The 22,756-nt window shown below is 35.5% G+C and overlaps 1 protein-coding gene across 2 annotated transcripts in view; it reads right to left on the bottom strand.

The window, feature by feature from the left end:
• The window catches only part of GRID1 (glutamate ionotropic receptor delta type subunit 1), a 1,152,573-nt gene that overhangs the window by 59,520 nt on the left and 1,070,297 nt on the right, over positions 1–22,756 (bottom strand). For both annotated transcript variants that reach the window (XM_001363901.3, XM_056797312.1), the window contains one exon: positions 8,630–8,825. In XM_001363901.3, coding sequence (XP_001363938.1) covers positions 8,630–8,825 — 196 coding nt within the window. The remainder of the gene's footprint in view (positions 1–8,629; positions 8,826–22,756) is intronic.

Genomic DNA, 22,756 nt, shown 5'->3' with positions numbered 1-22,756 from the left:
TCTTCCTAATTCTATGTGCATAACTTCATCCACTTTGCCACCTAGCCAGTTCTTGTGGATAGTATATCACTGAAATAATGTCATCCAAAACTGGCCCTAGAATCTACCTTGATTTCTTTCCTAAGGGGTTGTACTGAATGGGAAATAAAAAGAACCTGAAATGCTCATGTCACAATATGTCAGATTTATTCTCTGTGTCTGACAGTTTTAGAAGATCCACACTGGAGGAAACCTAGGCTAACATAACAGTTGATTTAACAAAAATGTAAGCTGCGACCTTTGAATATACAGTGTTCAAATTCAAAAGGATGAGAATGTAAACTCCCCAGATAGACAAGGAATACATAAGATCAGAGTTGTAAAGCTACAAAAGATTTCTGAAGTTATCAAGCTGTAGATGAGAAAACTGAGACCCAGAGAGGTTGTAGCTTGACTCAGGTTACATGGGAAGCAAATGACAAAAACAGGATCCGAATTCAATTCCGTTGACTTCAAATCAAATATTTCCCCCCTATCTGTAGATATACAGTATTCCAGGAACAATATTATAGTACTTGATTTACTGAGGAGTCTCTGGAGCAGGAATTGAATCAACTCCTTAGAGTCAAAATTGTTGCCCTTCAAAATCACCCCCCCCAATTCCCACACCATTATTTCATCACTAGTTGGTTTTGAAGTAACCAGGTATCCCTTAGAATAACGAGTCTCTAATTCTCTACTCAATTCATTGCTTTGCAACTTCTTTAAGAAAATGTATTAGAGCATCCATAATATTGTCTTTTCATCCCCAATATCAAGTGAAGGTATGTGTATATAGTAAATAATTAAGAAATATCCTGGAATTTAATTGATGATGATGATGTTCAGTGATCCTATAGTCCCCTTGTTTTTGCTTCCTTGATATTACTGGCTAAGTCGTCCTTTGTTTTCTTCATTATCTTCAGTGCAAGATAAAGCTTTTTAGCTGTTTAATTTTACCTATTTATAATGTTTGGGTGATCATACCATGCCATAAAAGTGTAGAAAGTCAGAACAAAATATTTAGAGAATAATCCATCTACTCAACCAAGACTACGGAATTGTTTTTCTAAGACTTTTTGAGTCTTCTTACCTCTTCCCAGGAGATAATGCTCCTTAGAGTTACATTCCTAGGGAAGAGCTGAATTAGTTTAGCCAGAAGACAAAAAAGCTCCCCAGTATTGATTTCTTCTTCTTCAGCATAGGGATAGACACAGACAAATAGGGATTTTTCCTCCTCTCTAAGAAAATAAAAGATAAGATACTACTATATGTCAAATGGGCACATTTCAAGGAAATCATACTGAGTCTTTCATATGCTTTAACAGGAGAATCATGAATGTGGTTAGGTCATCTCTGTTCTGCACATTCCTTTGAATTGTCAGATTCCAGTCATAGTTAATAAAATTTTGATAGAATTTTGTGAATTGTAAAGCAATTTCTCTGTACTACCTCATCTTACTCCTACATAAATCCAGTGAATCATATATCAAAGTTATTGCATTATGAGATAAGACAACAGATGTTGCAGGAGTTCAAGAGACTTATTCATGACATGCGGGATGGGATTCAAACCCATCTTTCCTAATTCTACACTAAGTTCTTTTTACCATACCAAAACATTGATGTCAGAGTCAGAAATATATTAATTCAACCACATGTTGAAGTTGAAAGGAAAGACTGTTGTCTTCTCTATTCATGCCTCATGTTCTATCCTTTCCCATTTGAATCATAACAGAAAAAACAACTGTGAAAATAGAGACCATGCAACTTGAGCTTCCCATTCTTCTTTATATTTCACCCTCCCTTCCATTGATAATCTCCTCTCCTATTTTGTTCCAGTTTCTGAAGAAAAGGTCATTCCTTTCCTTGCCAAGACCAAACACCTCAATATGTGGGCCTAATCCAACAACTTTGGGACAGCAGAATAGGGGATTGGGTAGATTCTTCCAGTATCAATCTTCAATCTCTCACTATTTATTTGCTACTTCTTTGATGCCCACAAATATACCTATGTCTCCTTTATGCTTAAAAACAAAACAATATACACTCACATAATCTTCTCTTACACATGCTGGATTTGAACATGTTTTCTTGAGTTTCCCTGACTCTAGTCAAATGCTTTGTCAACTATGCTCAACTGTTTCTCATAATGAAATGTAATATAATATCAAAATACAATATACCATTACCATTCTAAATTTGACCTTCATTGTCTCATCATGCCATGGGAGTGACTGATTTTGCAAAAGTGGCACCAGCAAATTATAAACTCTGGAATATTCTACTACATTTGAAATATTTTGAGTTTGGTTCCAAAAATGGACTCAACCAATGTTTAATATTCAAAGACCATTCTTGCTTAGCTAGAGAAATTCATCTCCACATTGACCATAAAATGAATTTAAAAAAATTTATTACTGCAACTCTCAAATATCAGTTGCAAACTTCCTGGTCCTCAGTTCCTGCTTCTATAAAATGAGGGGGTTGGTTTAGATTACCCTTGATGTTTTTGCTGTGTCTGGAAGTATGATCCTATGATCTACTAGTGTAGGAATAAAGCAGATATATGGATGACACCACATGGACCCTGAAGTCTTAAAAAACAGTGCCTTGAAAACCATAAATTTCAATGCATAAGAATTAAATTTAAGAATAAGAAGATGAAGACATGTCAAAGTTTTTTTGTTTTTTTTTTCCTTTGGAGCCTTGGTTTGAAAAGACAACTGATCTTACTTAAAAGTGTTCTTAGAAATTTTTCAAGGAACAAAGTATCCCTAGATTTTTTTTTTTGTAAGGAGCATATATCCTGGTCTGGAGCATTGAAAACAGATTATCTTTTGGTTCCAATGATTCATCTTCCTAATTACACTTCCCTTAGGTTCATATTAAAATGTTTGCTTTCCTTTTGCACACACTGACAGCAGGGGTAACATGCTAGGAGAGTCAGTAAAAAAGCTATCCAGAGATTAAACATTTGTCACAGAAAAACTAACTCTATACTAAAACATAAAATTTCAGGGGGAGAGATTTATTTCCTTTTTAAGAACATGGAGTATTAATGTCATTATCAATTTGCTGGCTTATTAAGATGTAGACCAGACCCAGAGTATATCTGTATATTCACCCCCAGCTCACCACCCCCACCTTGGGCTCTTTCAACCATCACTGAAACTCTGTCATTAGAGAAAACTCTTCTCTGGCTTATATTACTTACCCTCTTTAGATGAAGGAAGAGGGAGGGTTTCACCCACTATCAAGATAGATAATTCTGGGTAATAATACATTAAGGGATCCAAAAGAGCCTTAGGGAAAATCTTTCATTTGTCAGATGAGGAAATGGGAAAGGGAGGCTCTTGTGCTTTGTTCAAAGTCATACAACTCTTCCCTTTTGAACATGGCAAAATGGAAGGGTTTTGTGTGTGTGTGTGTGTGTGTGTGTGTGTGTGTGTGTGTGTGTGTGTGTGTGTGTGTGAAGATGGGATTAACTCTCCTCTATCTACTTTTAGATTTAATCACCAAAAGCATATACACCCTCACTTTATACTTAAATGGAAGATCTGCAACCCATATGCTAAAGTGGGTGACAACTCAGAAATGACTGACTTTCCCCTGGGCAGTCCTAAGAAAATGTATAAACTACAATTGGTCCATGTAAAGTGGAAGGAAGGCACAGGATGTAATGCAAAGAAGATTCTTTAAAAGGTAGTTGCAACTTCCTGTGAGGGGGATAATTGCAAGAAGTTTTTCAAACTTGTAGTTGGAGCTCTTTTAGAGGATCTGAAGACTGGTGGAGAATCTTCTCTTTGGATTACCATATGCATGATTGAAAAAGGCTGACTCCTTTCCTGGTTCCTGGAAGGACTAGCTTCCAGAGAGGCCCACTGTCTTGGAGGAGGCCTCATGGCTAGAACCCTTTCTTTATTCACCAACACCCCCTCCAATCAAAAGTCCTCTGGTGGAGAGTTAATGAGCCCTGTCTGGTTTGGTCCAGGTCAGAGTAATTAGCTAGTGTGATAAGATAGCTACCTTTTCTACTCTCTTTCTCATTTCTCTACTTAAACTCTTTCCCTCTATTTTATAAATAAATAATGCTCTAAAGTAATTTTGAGTTGAGAAATATTAATTTTGGTGACCCCACTCATATATTTAGTCTAACCTTAATATTTAACACTCATATATATACATATGTGTGTGTGTGTGTGTATACATATATATACATATAATTACTGTTGAAGTTTTCTCCAGTGGTAAATAGTGAGATTATTTGAGATCATTGGTCTATGAATCAGCAGAAAATGTCAGAATCCTAAATTATCCATGAAGTGTGTGTACATGTATGTGTATGTATATAGAGGATTGTTATGTACACAAGCCTCAAATTCTGATTTTCTTTCTCTTTTCCAGTAATTCATTTCTCTCACTTCCTGGATCTCCCATCAGACAGAGGGCAGGTATAATAAGGTTCTCTTAGTATGTATTTCTCCCTCTTTTATATGCTCTATGCCAGTTTGACTAGGATGATTTCACATAGAAACAGTGATAAAGTCTCAAACTCTGGATCACAGGATACACTATATTGTTTTACCTTATGAAAACTAGACACAGTGAAAATCACAGCCCTGACCATGATCATAACAAACGTTCGGGTATCAGTATTGTTCTACCTAACCCCAAGGAGTATGAATTTATCTCCTTTCAGTGGGAAGGATGGGAAGACCAATTCTAGATTAATTTAGGATTTGGCAAGATGATTCTGACTGGCCATCCATATTCATTTTTCTTTTATTATTTAAATGATGGTGTTACTTTTTCACATTTTATAAGCCTTGTTTTTCTCCCTCCAACCTCAATCTACTGAAGAAAAATAAGTGTTATAAAAACATGCATAGTCAGGCAAAAAAAGTTTCCCACATTGGCTATGTCCAAAATTGTGTATCTTATTTTGTCTGTTAGGTTTATTATATCTTTGCCTGATACTGTGTAGCTTCATCATCAGTCCTTTAACACTATGATGTTTCATTTCATTAATAATTTCTGTAAGTCTTTGAAACAATTTTTTCAATGCTATTGCAATTATAGAAAATGTTCTCTTAGTTGTTTTTACTTTAACCTGCATCATTTCTTGAAAGTCTTTCCATTTTCCTCTGAAACCCAACTTTGTCCTTTCTTAAAACAAAATATTCCATTCCATTCATAATATGTTTAGCAATTCACCAATTGATAGACTCCATTTTAGTTTCCAGTTCTTTTACAATATAGAAAGAGAAGCTAGAAATATTTTAGTACAGCTTGAACTCTTCAGGATATAAACTTATAGGTAGTATTGCTGGGGCAAAGGGTATGAAAGTGTATTATCTTTTGGAACACAGGTACAAATATCTAAGTTTCCAAATTTAATACATAAAATCACAGTTCTATCAACAGTGAATCAATGTGCCTATTTTTTCTAGAACTCAGAAAACCTTTTTTTTCATTTTTCTTTTTTTTTCAACTTTGCCAATGTGACCAGTATAGAATGGTACCTCAAAATTGTTTCAGTTTGCATTTTTATAATGAGAGGCTATTTGGAGTAGTTTAATATGATAGTAAAAATAAATAGATGTCCACTGTTGAAAACTGATTTTTTGACTTGGACATTTATCAATTAGGGTATGTTTCTCATTTCTATAAATTTGAATCAATTACACATATCTTGGAAATTATACCTTTTTCATAGAATCTTGGTGCAAAGCCCCCCCCCCCACATTTGATTAACTGTCTGCCTTCTAAACTTAGTAGAATGTTTTTCATGACTTCAAATGTACAATTCATATTATATTTCTTGCTTTCTCAATGAGTACAGGAGGGTAGCAGGGAGAGAATCTGGAACTCAAAATTTAAAAAAAAGAATACTAATTTTAATGAAATTTATAATTATCTAATGAAATAAATAAAATGTATTAAATGCAGTTGTATTGAATTTGTGCAAAACTTCTTTTCTTGATTTGTGAAATCAAAATTGTCTATTTTTTCTTCTATGATACTCTTTTTTGTTTGTTCATATACCTCTATTTATTGATTTGAAAGGCAATTTCTTCTTCATATTCATTTTTAAAATATGACCTATATTTATGTCAATTTAAAGCTTATGTTGGCATTAATGTGAGATGTTGATCTAGGCAAAATTTTTCCAGACTTATTCTAAGTTTTTGCAGCTTTTTTTTATTTATTTTTACCAAATGTTGTGCCTTTACTTTAGTAAATGGAGTCTTTGGATTTATTGAATGCTAGGCTAGTAGCCTTGTGTCTCAATGTTGTGTATTTCTCTGTTCTACTCATCAACCTTTGCTTTTTATTAAATCAGTACCAAATCATTTTAATGAATGCTGTTTTGTATAATAGGTTAAAGATCTGGAACTATTTGATCCTATTCCTTCCCAGTTTTTATTTCAATTGATACTCTTAGCTTTTTGTTCCTCCAGATCAGTTTTCCTCCAGATGATCCCCCTCCCCCTATTTTTATAAAGTAAGTGCTTAGGTAGATTTTGTTGTTGTTTATGGATGGAATCTACAGTGTAATCATGAATGAGAAGTTTGGAGTTCAAGTTGACATTTGATTATTCAGTTTTCTGTTATAGGGCCTTTATTAAAGTGAGCTCATTGTCTGAAAAGGCTACTGCTGAGCTCATCAATGCAACAATGCAATACATCTCTATTACCTTTATTTAAGTGGTTCCTTCTGTATTTCCATTCTCCATCCTTAGTAATGATTGGCTTGTTGGGTCCAAACTACTTGGAGTCTTGTCAATTTTACAGGGGAGTTCATTATATGGCCCAGATGATGATGATGATGAACACAAGAAGTTCGATAGAGGGAAAAGGGAAGGAATATAGAAGATTGAAAGACAGAAGGAGAAGAAAGGTAAGAAGGAAGGAAAGGGTGAGAGGAAGGGGAGGTATAGAGGAAGGAGAAATAGGGTAAAAAAGAAACTGAAGGATAAAGAAAGAGGAGGAAGAAGAAGAAGAGGAGGAGGAAGAGTCAGAGAGACAGAAACAGAGAGGGAGAGAGAGCAAGGAAGGAAGGAAGGAAGGCAGGAAGGAAGGAAGGAAGGAAGGCAGGAAGGAAGGAAGGAAGGAAGGCAGGAAGGAAGGAAGGAAGGAAGGAAGGAAGGAAGGAAGGAAGGAAGAAAAGGGAAAAAAGAAAGACATTTGACTGCGATTTTGATGACGTAAAGAGGTGATCCCACATCAGACATGGTTGACTACTGAGGTTCCTCTTGGTTCTGAGATTGTATGATTGTTCAAGCCTAACAATGAATTTGTAAAGAAAGCGGAACAGAGAGGATAGGAAAATATGGGAAACATGTTGATTTCATGATTAATCAGCTCTAGGAATCAAGGTAAAAAGGATAGATCACAGGCATAGAACCTGACTACATATTAGAAGTTTAAGTGTGTTTTTCCACATTCAGCACTGAGGGTCACAAGAATACTCAGAGGCTCAGGGACAAAAATCTATAATTGGGTGTGAGGATGAGATATGCTCCCCCACCTCAGATTTCTGTGGAAAAGGCAAAACTCCAAACGTCCCCCACTCATTATGATTCTATATTCAGGCCCTCCATAATCCATTTAAAGCCTAATTTTCTATCTCTATTTCTTACTCACTCCCCCACATCAGCTCAGCTGACTTGGTCACACTCTCTCTCTTCTCTCTCTCTCATGAATACCATGTGTACCTTTCAATGAATGATTTCAGTCTAAAAAGAATACTATAGCATCTGATCTGACTCATTTATTTCAAAGATAAGGAAAATGAGACCTAAAATTTTTGTTGAACTTGCCCAAGATCTTACTGAGAGAACTGGAAATCCAGTCCCTTACAATTCATTTCAAATTATTTTTATAGTTTTTCACATAACAAGAATTTATTTCCTCTTCCTTTCACTTATCCCATGAAAAAAGAAAAAAACAATTTTCATGCCTAAAACTTGCTTTTCCCTGTGCAGTTATTTATCCTTCCTTTAAGTTCCATCTTCTCTGACTATGCTTTCTCAATCACCACTTTTGAGTGATCACACTTTTTATTTTTGAAAGCAAACACTCATTATCTTTATCACTCTTTTGGCACTTACCCTTAACTATCCATAATGGTAATTATCTTGTTTTTATATGCCTGGGCTTTCTGTTTTCCCAGATGGAAAGGACCTCCGCAACATTCTAACACAATCTGTTAATTCTACAGTTAAGGAAACTGTGGTCCATGGATGTGAAATGAATTGTTAGTAGCAAAGTCAAGACTAGAACCCACATCTCCTTTTTTCTAGTATACCCATCTTTTCATCAGAGGAGCGAGGTGGTGGTATGAGTAAATTGCTAGACTTGGTACTAGAAAGTCCTGATTTTGAATCCTGCCTTATATTACTTTGGCTTTGTGGCCTGAGCAATTCATTTACTCACTCTCTTTAGTGTATTCCAGTATTGTTATGAAGATCATCTGAGATAGCACATGTAAAATGCTTTCAAAACTTAAAATGCTATGAACACACTCATCACCATCATCATTATTATATCCTGCTAACTTTCTTATACCAGAGAAATGTAATACATTTTGTGCTTCCCCTCTTACCTTCCTGATGCCTTCAGAAGGATTTGAAACACAGTTATCAGCTCCATTGTTCTTGCTGATGGTCTTCCAAAGTTCAGCAAATGTGCTGTCCTGTTCCAAGGGATTGGTGCCTTTGGCTCTAAAGTATTCATATACAGCTGAGTCTCTGACTGTGCCATAAGATATATCCATTTGTTTGGACAGGTCCTGAAATGTTCTGAAAGGCAGAGAGGCATCAGGATATTATCAGTGGGAGATATACTCCATTTGCTAACTGATTGGATTTCTACTGGGTATCTAAAGAGACAAAGCACCTGGGACACTCTACCTCCACCACCTTGCAAGTTCTGTTCAGAGAGTTCACTTTCTTGGAAAGAAAGAATAGCTAAAATCCCAGCCCAAAGCCATTGAACATCTTGAATGGCACAGATATGAACAGGAAAATACTAAAATAGCAACTGATGGCTTGAGATATTGATGGGAAACTGATAATAACCACTGCTACTTTTTCAAGTCCTCCATTTGCCATATTGTTCAAAGCTTCCCTATAATATACCTAGATGTCTTCCAAATGGAAGTCTTGTTCTCTCATCATTCACCACTCCTTCTCCTTATTGCACAATAAAGAGCCAATTTTAGAAAATCATCTGAGTTTTATATGTAGAGATAATGCTGGTATTGAGGGTATTATCTTGTTCACTGGTCATTTCATATCTGGATCCAGGTCTCAATTGAATTGGAAGCTCTTTCTTGGTAGACATTGCATTTCCCTAGTGTTCTCAACAGCACCTAGCACACTATATTTCTTGTAAGAGGAGTTCATTAATAAAACCAAACAAGTAATGTGTTCAGTAGGAATAAAAGATCACAAGATTTTAGAATTAAATTTAGAAGATGTGTTAGAAGTCATTTATCAAATCCCCATGGTTTATAGGTGAAGAAAATGTGGCTTTCAGCATTTGAATGAATTGCCTGAGTAGATGGGTCACCTGGCTTAGCATGTAGATAAAAGTCCTTAATGTGAATGGGCAACCTGATATGGAAGGTTCAGGGAAAGGCAGGTTCAATTTGATGGTCACCATAGCCACTGAATCCTGAACTGAGTGACCTAGAGGAAATTAAACTACATAGCACATTTTCGGCTGAAGGAAGACCTAGAATTGGGGAATGAAGATGTGGTCCACTTTGGATGACATCTAAATTCCTTGGAGAAAGCAATCTCATCCCCTAGATCAAAGCACAACATCCTGGATCAAAGCCCTGTTCACCTCAATGTAGTTATGACTAAGCTCATAAAGTACATTTTATTCAATTGATGAAGATGAAGTCACACAATCCCTACCTTTAGATAACCAGGAGGTATATATTTCAATATTCAAAATGTCTGGACTTTCCTTTGTCATTCTATCTCCCATCAATATTTTCTACTTTATGTGTGCTTAATTCTAGTTTCAGCTCTATCTTGAGTCATAGAATTATATAAGGCACTGTGGAGCACAATAGTAGAAGCTACAGAACTTGCCTACTTAGAGCTTTGCAGTATATATATTTATTTTTCTATAAATCTAAAATAATTATAATTATAATAATATCAGACACCTATTCAGCAGCATAAAGTTTTCATAACATTCTTCAAACAATTTTTCAATTGTGTAAGCATTTTGGATATCTTCTCTGTCACATCTGTATACATAAAAAATATCTATGAGCATCTATTTCAATGCATCACTGATAAAAGTAAACAAAAGATGAAGTAGTGAATTAAACAAAGCCATCTCTCTAATGATTGTTCATAATTTTTGGCCTAATTGAAGCATGGTGCTTCTTTCCTCCATAGACCCCTAGGTTGTTGACTGGTACAATCTTCCTGGAATGTATGGGGATAAAATCTATTACTTTTTTCCCTCCCACCCTTGTTATTTGTTATCATGATAATCCAAGCAAACACCAGGCTTCTGATGAATGGAAAACATCAGGGTGAATTACACAGTTGAGTCAAGTTCTGAAAGGCTCTAAATTGCTGCCATTTCCTCCAGTAGGAAAGGCATCCATAACTGCCTGAGAGCCTCAGTAGGGCTTTTTCATTCCCTACATTTGGAATGATGGGGTCTGCTTTCTGACTATTCTTTGGTTACTTCATTTCTGTGGGTCAGAGGAGAGCAAGCATTCAAGCATTCGAGCATTGCCAGCTTTTTGCTTCAAAGCCACTATTTTATTGGTATATTTCAATATCCAAATGCTCAAACATCACTTCCACATCTTTGCCTTCAAGCTTCATACCTTGCCTTTCTGCATCTCTCTTTCTCAGGCTCTGGCAACTTCCTCCTTTATGTTTGTACAGAAATATTCTTTGGGGGAATGGGAAGATGGCGTCAGCCCTTTCCCTACATATCTCCATCTCCATATTACCCAGGTTACTGACTGGGATGTGGTAACAAATTCTACCTGGCACCTCTCTTAAATTCAATCCATAAGCAATAGCCATAACACAGTGAATACCTCCCTGATAAGAGTGCCATTGTAGACCAACAATATCTAACTATATATTTTATTAGCATTAGTAAGATTTATATTCAGGATCTTATCTTTTCTATACCACCATTAAACCTCATTAATATTTTTATATATCAAGGTATATATGTAAAATAACCTTAGTGTTTAACCTTAAATTGTGGCCAAGCTTTTTTTTTTTATTTTTCACTCATAACTCTCCCTCTCCCTTGGCCTTCTTCCTAGTCATTCTTGTCTCTCACTTTGCTTCACTTTCCAAATTCATTTTATTTACTTTTTGTTTCTGGTACAATCAGTCTGAAAGCCCAAATTGCCATGCAGGATGTATAGTTGAAAAAAAGTTGCAACTGAGATAAAATAAAATATTTTAAAATCATGATTCAATAGTCTTAATTTTTCTTACTTAAAATGAATGAATGAGAAAGAATTCAGTAAGTGAATCAGGTGGAAGTATCTTGCTATATTCTGGTTATACAAATTGAAAAGCACGATAATTCCTGCCATCATGGAGCTCATATTCCAATAGGGAGAATGAATTCACATAGGAAAGTTTTGTTGAAACTCAAATTACAAATGAGCTAACTGTATTAGGGAAATTTTCAAGTGTGTTAGATCCATGATACATATGCTATCTACTTCCCATCCTTTTTTTCCAACCTCAGTAAATCCATTTCTGTATTTTCTATGTATATTTGCAACAAAATAGATAGGTTTACACCATGAGATAATTCAATAAAGAATATTTGTAATCAAATCTTCGTGTGTCAAGGAAATAGTCAGATAGACAGTGAAGATAAATATACTTGTAACTGGAAAGTGATCAATACTCAATATATGTAAAACAGGTTTCACAAACTAGTAAGATGTTATAATTATGTTCTTTATAAATCTAAGTCATAAACTCCTATTACTCTCTCTCTTAAGGAGAGAAGAAAATGGTCGAGCAGCTCAAAAAACATTAGAGATTGAGGTCCAGTTATCCTTCCTGATGTGATTATTTTATAATGAAATATCACAAATACTTCCCTAATTAGCAGAATATTCTCTTTTGGCCTGGGACAGCATTGTTTCTTTTTCCCCCCTCAGTATATGACTCCAAAAGGGATGCTTCAGTACAAACCCATCCAGATGTTCATTGGAAAGGCTTTCTTTTCCTGGGTTTTTCTATTGCTAATGTTAGGCACTGTAGAACAGTGAGAAAAGCATCATTTTTGGCAATTGAGTACTTGATTTTGAATACTGGTTCTGTCACTGAATACACATGTGATCTTGGGCAAGCCATTCAATATTGAGCCTGACTTTAATCAATTGTAAAATTGATGGGTTGATCTACATGACATTTGTTTATTACAAGCTCTAAATAAGTAATCCTCATGTTCTCTCATAAATTCTTTCCTGTCCTTTATACCTAAAAATTCTTCTCTTCTCTCAGAAGCAATTATTTCTAAATATCCATTTTTTTTCTGCCAGCTCTCTCTTTCCTTCAGTGGAATATGGAAAACTTTAAGTGTTATAACATTTGAATGGTAGTTAAAGGGGGCAAAGACTTGGAACATCGATGACTAGACCATCTTCCCATATTTTCCCTTATTTCAGATAAATCTTGGGCTAGGAGTAGGAAGAATGTAGGTGATAGATTGTGTTTAGCCTCTTCTCAATCCCATAATTATCTCAGGGCAAGTTCCACTTGAATCCCAGCAAACATCACAGTAAATAGGGCATTCTTTGACTTTATAAATAGTAGCCCAAATTAGACACTTAGATAAAAAAGATTAACAGAAAAGCATAGACTCATAGAATGTCAGTGTTTGAAGTGATCCAATAGGTTATAATTCCTCCAAGGTAGGGACTATTTAATCTTTTTATCTGTGGTCATCAGGCCTGGTGCATATTTGATGCTTAATATAAACTTATTGATTAATTGTCAATGGATTTCCATGTGGCAGTGGGATAAAGAGAGCTGGACCTGTGGACAGAAGATATAGATTCATATCAAGGCTCTGTTTGACAGTAGGCTTTTCTCTTAGCTTCCATTTTCTGTTCTATTAAATAATATTGACTAAAAGATCTTGACTAACTTTTTTTTAGCCTTTCAAGTACAAATCATAGCCCCTAACATAAAAACAAATAAACTAAATTCAACCCGAACTTGAGTAGGAGCATCTTGTACAACATAACACATCATCATCCATCTTCCATTTGGAGAATTTCAGCAATGAGGAATTTATTCCTTCATGAAGCAATCCATTTCTCATGGTTAACCTCCCTTCAAATATTCATTATAATAAGGAGAGCAGACTAAGGACTATTCAGTAAGTATATAACAAATTTCTTGTGACTTTTTGCAAGTAAACATAAAATAAATCTACATGGTTCAGACAACACAAAGTCCCACCTCCTTCAAAGCATTTTGTTGCTGAAAATAGAGGCTTAATCTCTTTTTGACCATTTCTTTAACCTCATGAATTTTTTTTAACTTTTTTTATAAGTTTGGAAATTTTTTTTAATTTTAATTTTAATTTTATTATTTTTAATTTGGTCAATTTCAAATATTATTCCTTGATTTTAAAAATTTTGGTGGTTCAATGGGTATTGCACTAAATATGTAAATAAGTAGGATTATCATTTTTATTATGTTAGCTCGTCCTATCCATAAGCAGTTGACATTTTTTCCAGTTGTTTAGATCTAGTTTTAATTGTGTGGAAAGTGTTTTGGAAGTGTGTGGAAAGTGTTCATATAGTTCCTGTGTTTGTCTCAGCAGATAGACTCCTAAATATTTTATATGGTGTAGAGTGATGTTAAATGGAATTTCTCTTTCTAATTCTTGCTGCTGAAATCTATTGGAGATATATAGAAATGCTGGTGATTTATGTGGGTTTATTTTGTATCCTACAACTTTGCTAAAGTTATTTCCAGTAGCTTTTTTAGTTGATTCCCTAGGATTCTTTAAGTAGACCATCACATCATCTGCTTGGTCTCCTCATTGCCCATTTTAATACCTTCAATTTCTTTTTCTTCTCTAATTGCTATTGATAATGTTTCTAGTACAATGTCAAATAATAGAGGTGATAATGGGCATCCTTGTTTCACTCCTCATCTTATTGGAAAGGCTCATAGTTTATCCCCATTGCAGATGATGTTGGCTGCTGGTTTTAGATATAAACTGTTTATTATTTTTAGGAAAGTCCCTTCTATTCCTATACTTTCTAGTGTTTTCAATAGGAATGAGTGTTGTATTTTATCAAAGGCTTTTTTTCTGCATCTATTGAGATAATCATGTGATTTTTATTGGTTTGCTTGTTGATATCTTCAATTATGTGGATGGTTTTCCTAATATTGAACCAGCCCCACATCCCTGGTATGAATCCTGCCTGGTCATAGTGGATGACCCTTGTGATGACTTGCTGGAGTCTTTTTGCTAGTATCCTATTTAAGATTTTTGCATCTATATTCATTAGGGAGATTGGTCTGTAGTTTTCTTTCTTTGTTTTTGACCTGCCTGGCTTTGTAATCAGTACCATATTTGTGTCATAAAAAGAATTTGGTAGAACTCCCTCTTTTCTTATTATGTAAAATAGTTTGTATAGTATTGGAATTAACTGTTCTTTAAATGTTTGATAGAATTCCCTTTGAATCAATCAGGCCCTGGGGATTTTTTCTTAGGGAGTTCTTTGATGACTTGTTCAATTTCTTTTTCTGTTACAAGATTATTTAAGAATTCTATTTCTTCTTCTGTTAACCTAGGCAATTTATATTTTTGTAAATATTCATCCATATCACCTAGATTAGCATATTTATCCCCATATAATTGGGCAAAAATCTTTTAACTTTTGATCCAAATGAAAAGCAAGTATAATCAAGATATTTATCCCAGGTCCAATCCACTCGAGCATGAAAATGATTTTCCTAAAGGACAGGTAAAACCAATAAACTTCAGTGGCTCCCTATTAACTGTTCACCAATCCCTCCACACTATCCCCCACACATCATATACTATTCAATTCAATGACACTGGTCTTCTTACTTTTGTTTCTTAAATGAGACACTTCATCTCTTAACTCTGGATGTTTTTGCTGATTGTCCCTATGTTCATGGAAAGTTTTCCCTTCTCCTCTCTGCTTCATGGCTCCCTTGAAGCCTCTATATGAAATATTTCATATCCCTCTTATGTCTATTGCCTTTCTTCTTTTGATTATTTCCATATATATATATATATATATACACACACACACATTATTTGACTCTTCCCATTATTTATGAACATTTTGAGGACAAGGATTGTCTTTTGCCTTTCTTTGTGTTGCCAGTGCTTACAATAGTGCTTAGAACACAGGACTTTAATAAATGTTTTTGTACTGAATGATACAGGATCAAGCATGGCAACTGGCTCATTCCATCATTGTAAGCCAGCCCCATCCCATATTTGAATGAGTTTGCATAGTAAAAAGACTTTAGTATCCCTGGCTTCAGCAGCCAAACCAGGAGAAAAACTGTTTTTTTTTTTTTTTGGACAGAACATTAGTAATGTGATAAAATGAATATTGGATTTAAAGTGAGGGGACCTATATTTGAATTCCGATTTTGTCATTTCTTACCAATGTAACCTTGAACAAGTCACTCAACTATTTTAGGTCCCAGTTCTCTCACCTTTAAGATAAGGAAGTTGGATACCATGATCACTAAAATCCCTTCCAGCTCTGGGAATTTGTGATTCTGAAATATTTGCTGCTGAGAATCAATATAAAAACAGGATGCACCATTAACTTCTAATATATAATGACTGAGTTTCCTAATCCATTAAAGATCTCAAGAAACTGGAAATCACAGCAGCAGCACCAAGGGAGGTCTGGGAAATTGCTTTCTTTGTCTCTGAGGCACTGTATCATCTTCTGTACACAAGAGTATCTCTATTTTCATCACCTCTCTTCTTCCATATTCCCTTTTCCCTTTTTCTCTTCTTTTCTACCTTCCTTCCTCTCTCCCTCCATCCTTGGTCATCATCTTCATCAACAGCAAAAACAAGAAGCAATAATCAAATGTACATTGTATATAAGGCACTGGGGGGGGGGCAGGTAGAAATACAGACCTTGCTTTTAGTGAGCTCAGGTTCTAAATGAGGAAACAATATTCAAATGAATTATGTACATATAAAATTGATAGGGTATAGATAGGACTTAATCTCAAGGGGAAATCACATGCTGTGGGTTGGGGAGTGGACTGTGAAAAACCTCTTGCAGAAAGTGAAATTTTAGCTGGTTCTTATAGGAACCCAGGATGCAAATGGGAAAAGAACATTCCAGGTATGAGGGATAGTTAAGGAAAAGGAACAGAATAGGCAAGTAGTTTTGTGCAAGAAAGATGGCAGGGTTTATAGGAGGGGGAATTAATTCTATATCTAGTTCAAAATGTCCAAAAAGTAGTTAGTGATTTGTGACAGGAATTCAGGATAGATTTTTGGACTGGAAAAATAAATCTGAAAATTCTTCCTTTCCTTAATTAAAGATCAGACACCAAGGTACAAAGTACAATAAGGAACTCTGGAAGTTATTTTCCAAGAAATAAAGCATATATGGTCACTGACTTCACAAAAATGTGGACAATAAGAGAGAGAAAGAAGTGGCTATAAGGAAAACTTAGTCTTCATCTCTCTAACCCATATGCTCACATACACACTCTCTGTGTCTCTTTCTTTGTCACTATCTCTTTCTCTCTCCCCCTGAATCTCATTTTATATGTAAGAACATTGTGACCAAAAAGGACTTGACTTAGGTCACTCAGGTAACTTGATAATAAGCCCAAAATTTGAATTTAGAATCAATAGGGGCAACTTCATTATTAGAGATGAATCAGAAGGGGAATATTAACATCTAAGAATACTATCACCTACAATGTGTTTGCAGTATCCAGGCCTGATGTCATAAGAGCTTGGTCTATGTAGAAGCCACAGAAATAGAAGAGGAAGGGGTAATCCTAGAAACTTTACAAAGAAAATGCATTGGATGTAGCAAAGAGGAAATGGAAAGAGCATGGAGGAAGTGGAGGTGGTTGTAGAATTTACATACTTTATATTCAAATTGGAGAGATAAAACTAATATCATGTGGGCAGCAATTAGTAAATGCAAGGCTATATATATGAAAATATTTATAAATATGTGCCTATCTATTTACATATGAATGTAACTAGGCACTATATGTAGAAATGTGAATATAATTAAGACTTAATGTGTGAACCAGACTAAAAGTGTTGAAGGATTTGAATGAATCCCACCGAATTCCACTGAAAGAATGAGATGATTATTGATTCCTTAGGAAGCCAAATATTAAAAGCATTTTATCTCTATTTTTCCTTTGGTCCTTTCAAAATTTGTGACATAGGCAGAACAAATATTATTATGCCTATTTTACAGATGAGGAAATGGAGACTCAAATAAAGTATTTGTTTCAGGAAAGAGATCTCTGCTTTTTTTTTTTTTTTGATATACTAAAGTCCAGATGCTCAGCATCTGCCCCTCAGAGGATGTCTTGTGGGACAGCTACAGGAATCTTATAATGTGGTGATATTCATTCATTGATTCATTCAATGAATCACATAAATTCAAGTGATTAAAATTCACAGAGTATTGTACTTAGCCCCGGTGTAGTTACAAAATGGGCAATGTGAAGTTTATATAGTAGTCTGCCCTTCTGAGGCTTACAGTCTGGTGAGAATATAAAATTCAAACATATATGAGCATAAAATGACATATATCATGAATAATGAATAGGAGGAAGACAATGCAAAGTTCCATATGAGGTCCCAGAAGGATGGTAAATAGCAATTTATAAAACTCTCCATCTTGTCCTATAATTATTGATGTATTACCTCCTGTTCTGAACTTTTAAATGTGAGACTCTAAAGACCAGACACTTAATGCATTCTATACTTATTCAATAAGGATATCTGAGCCATTTCTGGAAGGTCATAAGATTGCCTGGAAGCATGGTATAGGGACTTTGGAGAACTGGATTGATTTGTTCTATGTTTTTGCCCCTTGAAGCTAAATGCTATTCATTCCATTAATTTTGTCTTGAATTCCAAACCTGTTCTTTCTAATGTAAGTGAAAACCTGGGCCAACGAACTCTAATTTTAGGCTATTCATATAATCAGCCTGTTTCATGTACCATACAGCTGTTTATTACATGACTGAATCATCAACTATGGAGTAATTTTTATTTTAAATGTCATTTCATATGACAAGCTTTAAAGTTGCCTTTTTAAAAAATCCAATTACTCCCCAATTTTACCCCATCCTATACTATATCACTCCACATGGTTCTCTTCTTTGAAAAATAAGAGAAACCATTAGGAAAACAAAAACTAATAAAGCAACTTTGTCTTATGACACATGTAACAGTCTTTCCCCGCCCCATGCCAGTACAGGTGTACTTAATTTCTATCTCTCTTTTGAGAGGGAAGACCCATGTCCTTTGTTTAATCTGTTTTCCAAGAACAAGGATTGTTCTTTGCAATTAAACTGAGTTCAGTAGCCTTTTAGTGATTTGTGTTGTTGCTGCTTTTGTAAAGTCAAATATTTATTAAGGACCCATTCCAATATATTTGCCATTCAGCCCCTAAAGAGCTTTTCCTAAAAAATAGGTTCCACCATGTCATCCCAACACTCCTTAGTGCCTCTAGGATCAGATACAAAATGATGCCTTAGGTATTAAAAAACAAACAAACATCTGGAACCTAGTCTTCTCACACCTTTCCAATCTTCTTATACCTTACTCCTCCATACTTAGTCTTCCATCCAGTGACACAAGCCTTGTGGCCATTCTAGGAATGGCACTATATCTCAGGGTATTTTCTCTGCCTCTGATTTCTGGGAATGCTCTCCCTTCTGGTTCCAACGACCTCCCAGGCTTCATTTAAGTCCTTACTAAAATCCAATCTTTTACTAAAATCCAACCCATTCCCTTTTAATTCTTGTTTATTCCCTCCTTCTATTTATTTCCTATTTATCCTGCATATATGTATATATGTATACACACACACACACACATATATATATATACATATATATATATATATATATTTCTTTGTATCTATCTATTTGAATGCTGTTTCCCACATTGGATTGTAAGATCCTCAAGGGCATGGATGGTCTTTTATCTCCTCTTAGCACAGTGCCTGGCATATAGTAAGCAATAACTATTATTGATTGAGGTATTAGGTATTTGGGCTAAGCACTGGGGAAGCAAAGGATAGCACAAATACAATCCTCGTTCATAGGAAGCCCACACTTTAAAGGCAAAGATAACTTGTAAACAACCATATATACATATATATATATATATATATATAGACATATATATGACATATATAGGGAAATCAGGAAGTAATCTCAGTGGGAATGAGATTTATAATCATTGTGGGTACATACTAAACCTTAGACGTGGGTTCTCTTTCTCCTGTCTCTATACTCTCTCAGTTGCTGATCTCATTAGCTCCATGGGTTTACTATTATATCTTTATAAATGATTTCCAGATCTACACATCCATTTTTAATCTCTACCCAGAGCTTGCATCCTGCCTGCATTATCTACTGCTCTTTGGTCATCTCTAAATAGGTATCCTATAGATCTCTCAAACACACACAACATCTCTAAAACAGAATTTTATTACCTTTTCCCCCAAACACAATAATCTTCTGAACTTTGCTATGAATGATGAAGGCAACATCATTTCTCTGAAAGTCACCCATATTTATAACCTCACTGTTACTCTCAAGTCTTCCTCCTCTCTCACTCCACATAGCCAGTCCTAAGCAAAGTTCTTTGCTTCTTCCTTCTCAAAATCTCTCACATTTGCCCACTCTCCCAACGTACAATTTGGCCACTCTAGCTTAGGACCTCATTACCTCTGCTCTAGACTACTGCCATTTCCCTGCCTCATGTCTCTCTCTACTCTAATACATTCTCCACATCATTACTAAAGCAATTTCCCTATGACAAAAGTCTGACCATTTCATCCCCCTACTCAATCATGTCCACTGGCTCTGCATTGCCTCTAGGATGAAATCAAATCTTATTGTTTTGGCTCCAAAGCCCCTTGTAACCTGGACCCAATCTACCTTTTCAGACTTATTATACCCTGGCCCCATTTCCACTATCTATGGTTCAGCCCAATTGGCCTCACTGCTCCTAATACACTTTGTTTCTGTCTCAGTTTCCTCCACTGTAAAATGGAGATAATAATAGCACTGCCTAAAGGGTTTTCATGAGATTGAAAATATGTATTATTATCTTTAAGTGCTTAATTCAATTCCTTGCACAAAATGAGTGCTTAATGCATGCTTGTTCTCTTACACTTTTACTCATGCATTAAAATATCAAATACTTATTTTATAAATATATAAACTCACAGATAATTGTATATATGTGTATAGCCATACATATGTATGAATATACATGCATGTACATATAAGCTCACATATATACACACACTATATATATAAATCTGTAATAAAATATATAAAATCCCTGGATAGATGGCAAACTTTTTGGGGGCAGGAAATATTTTCTTTTTATGATTGTTTCTCCAGAACCTTGCACATGGGTCATGCTCTGGAAATGTTTAGAGACAGATTATTTGGTATCCATGTCCTGCTTATCCTTCTTTTAGTGAGCTCATACAAGTCTCTTGTTTTTCCCTGAATTCCTCATATAGATTATTCCTTAGAGAGTAGAGAATATAACAATATTTTCAATAAGAAAAGATTTTAAAATAAACACTGAAATATAACAAACCCCAAACTTGGTCCCTAGCAAGTGCTAGTAGGCTTCTTCCCTTTCACCCATGCTCCTTTGCAGAGGTGAGGATCCACAGGCATATAATATTACAGGTTTTCAATGTGTTGATTGATTTTGTCTAGTTTCCTTTTTCTTTTTCTTCTTTTGACATATAAGTTGACTTTTAGGAGGGATGAAGACGAAGTATAAAGGGGAATATGTGACTTGAAAATAAAAGTTATTTATAAAATATGTTTAAGTATATATTATTTCCTTTACCCTAATATGCTTACCCATGCTCCAAGTGATGGGTATCCCCATTGTCTCTTTTTTCTTTCTACCACATCAATTGTTATTATACATATTTTCGTACATATGGTATCTTTGACATTCTCAGGGATATGTCTAATGGGGGGATTACTAAACTGAAGGATATTAGATATCTAGAAACTTTTCTCTCATTATTCCTAATTTTGTTTTTTCTGGAACAGTCATACCAATTTACATTTTTGCCAAACATGGATTAAAGTTTCTCTCTTTCCCATAGTCCTTCAGAAAAGGATCATTTCCGTTTCTGTCATTATTATGGTAGTTGTTTTTAAAGAAATACCCTGAATTTGCCATTGGGATTAATAAGCTGATACCAGTTAGTCTTTCCCATCGCTTCAAGTTAGTGTTTGAGGACTCCAAACTGCGTGTTTTCCTTGAAAATTCAAATCCTGTTTCATTATGCCTGCTGGAGCCCACAACAACTGCAGGGTAGTTTTTACACAGCACAAACATCTAGTAATTAAAATCCAGTCGTTCTAAATACCCAAAGCTTTGCCAACAGAGGACTCTGGCAGATTTGCCACCTAGGAAGCAGGAGGCGGTGAGGGAGCTTGTCTCCAAGTCACCCAGCATGGCCCACAGCACAAACACCCAAATGAAACAAAGTGAATTAGCTTCCCTTCAAATGTAGCTGAACAAATAGCTGTGTTGTCCTCTGACTTCTTGGAAGTGTGCGGCTTCCCCCACCATGGGGTTCTAGGATGAAAGGCCAGAAATGAAAAACAAAGCCTTCCCATAGACAAGTTTCTTCTTTATAGATGGAAAACAGAAGCTTTCAAAAGACCCAGAGAAGGAGACCTCCAAAGAAGTAGCTACCTGCCTAGTCAAAGAAAATCAGGATTTCATGGCAATGTTCAAAAGCATGTTTTATTTAAAGACAGGCCCGGCTGCCTCTGCTGGCTCCCTGATCCTTTGTTATTTATTACCAAGAGTGTTTACAAGAAAATGAGGTCTCTGCTGAAATGTTCATCCCCCTGCTGCTTAATATCCGACTCCAGTCATTCTCCTCGATTAGCAATCAAGGAGTTAGGCGCCAGATTGGTCCCTCCTTAACCACTGGACAGAACACTCCCATGGAGACCCAAGATATCTCCATGAAGTCCCTGCCCATTCTCACTGCTTACCCTTCTCCTCTCTCCCTGATGCTCTCTAAACTCTATCAAGGTAGAGAGTGCAAAGCTTAAAGTTCCCTTGTCACAGGTAGTTTTCAAAAACACTTTTCCTTGACTATTACACTCACACCTAAACGTAGATGATATCTGAAAACAGATGACGAGAAACTGGAACTTATTAAAAGGAGGGATGGAGGAAAGAAGGGAAGGAGGAATGGACTGCTGTCTGTGGTTACTGAGCACTACAAAGATTAAAGAAGAGGTTATGTAATCTCAAATGAATATTAAGGGCTAATATATTGGGGCAATGGAGAGTGCTGGATAAAGAGGATTCATACAATGGAGGGGGTTTAAATGAGATAATTTTTAATATGCTTACCTTCCAAAAAATCAATGAGCATTTATCAGGTACCTACTGTGGG

Source organism: Monodelphis domestica, chromosome 1 (assembly GCF_027887165.1).
Source record: "Monodelphis domestica isolate mMonDom1 chromosome 1, mMonDom1.pri, whole genome shotgun sequence".
NCBI classification, from domain to species: Eukaryota; Metazoa; Chordata; class Mammalia; order Didelphimorphia; family Didelphidae; genus Monodelphis; species Monodelphis domestica.
Note: the sequence above shows the minus strand (reverse complement) of the source record. Positions and strands in the feature narration are given on the sequence as shown.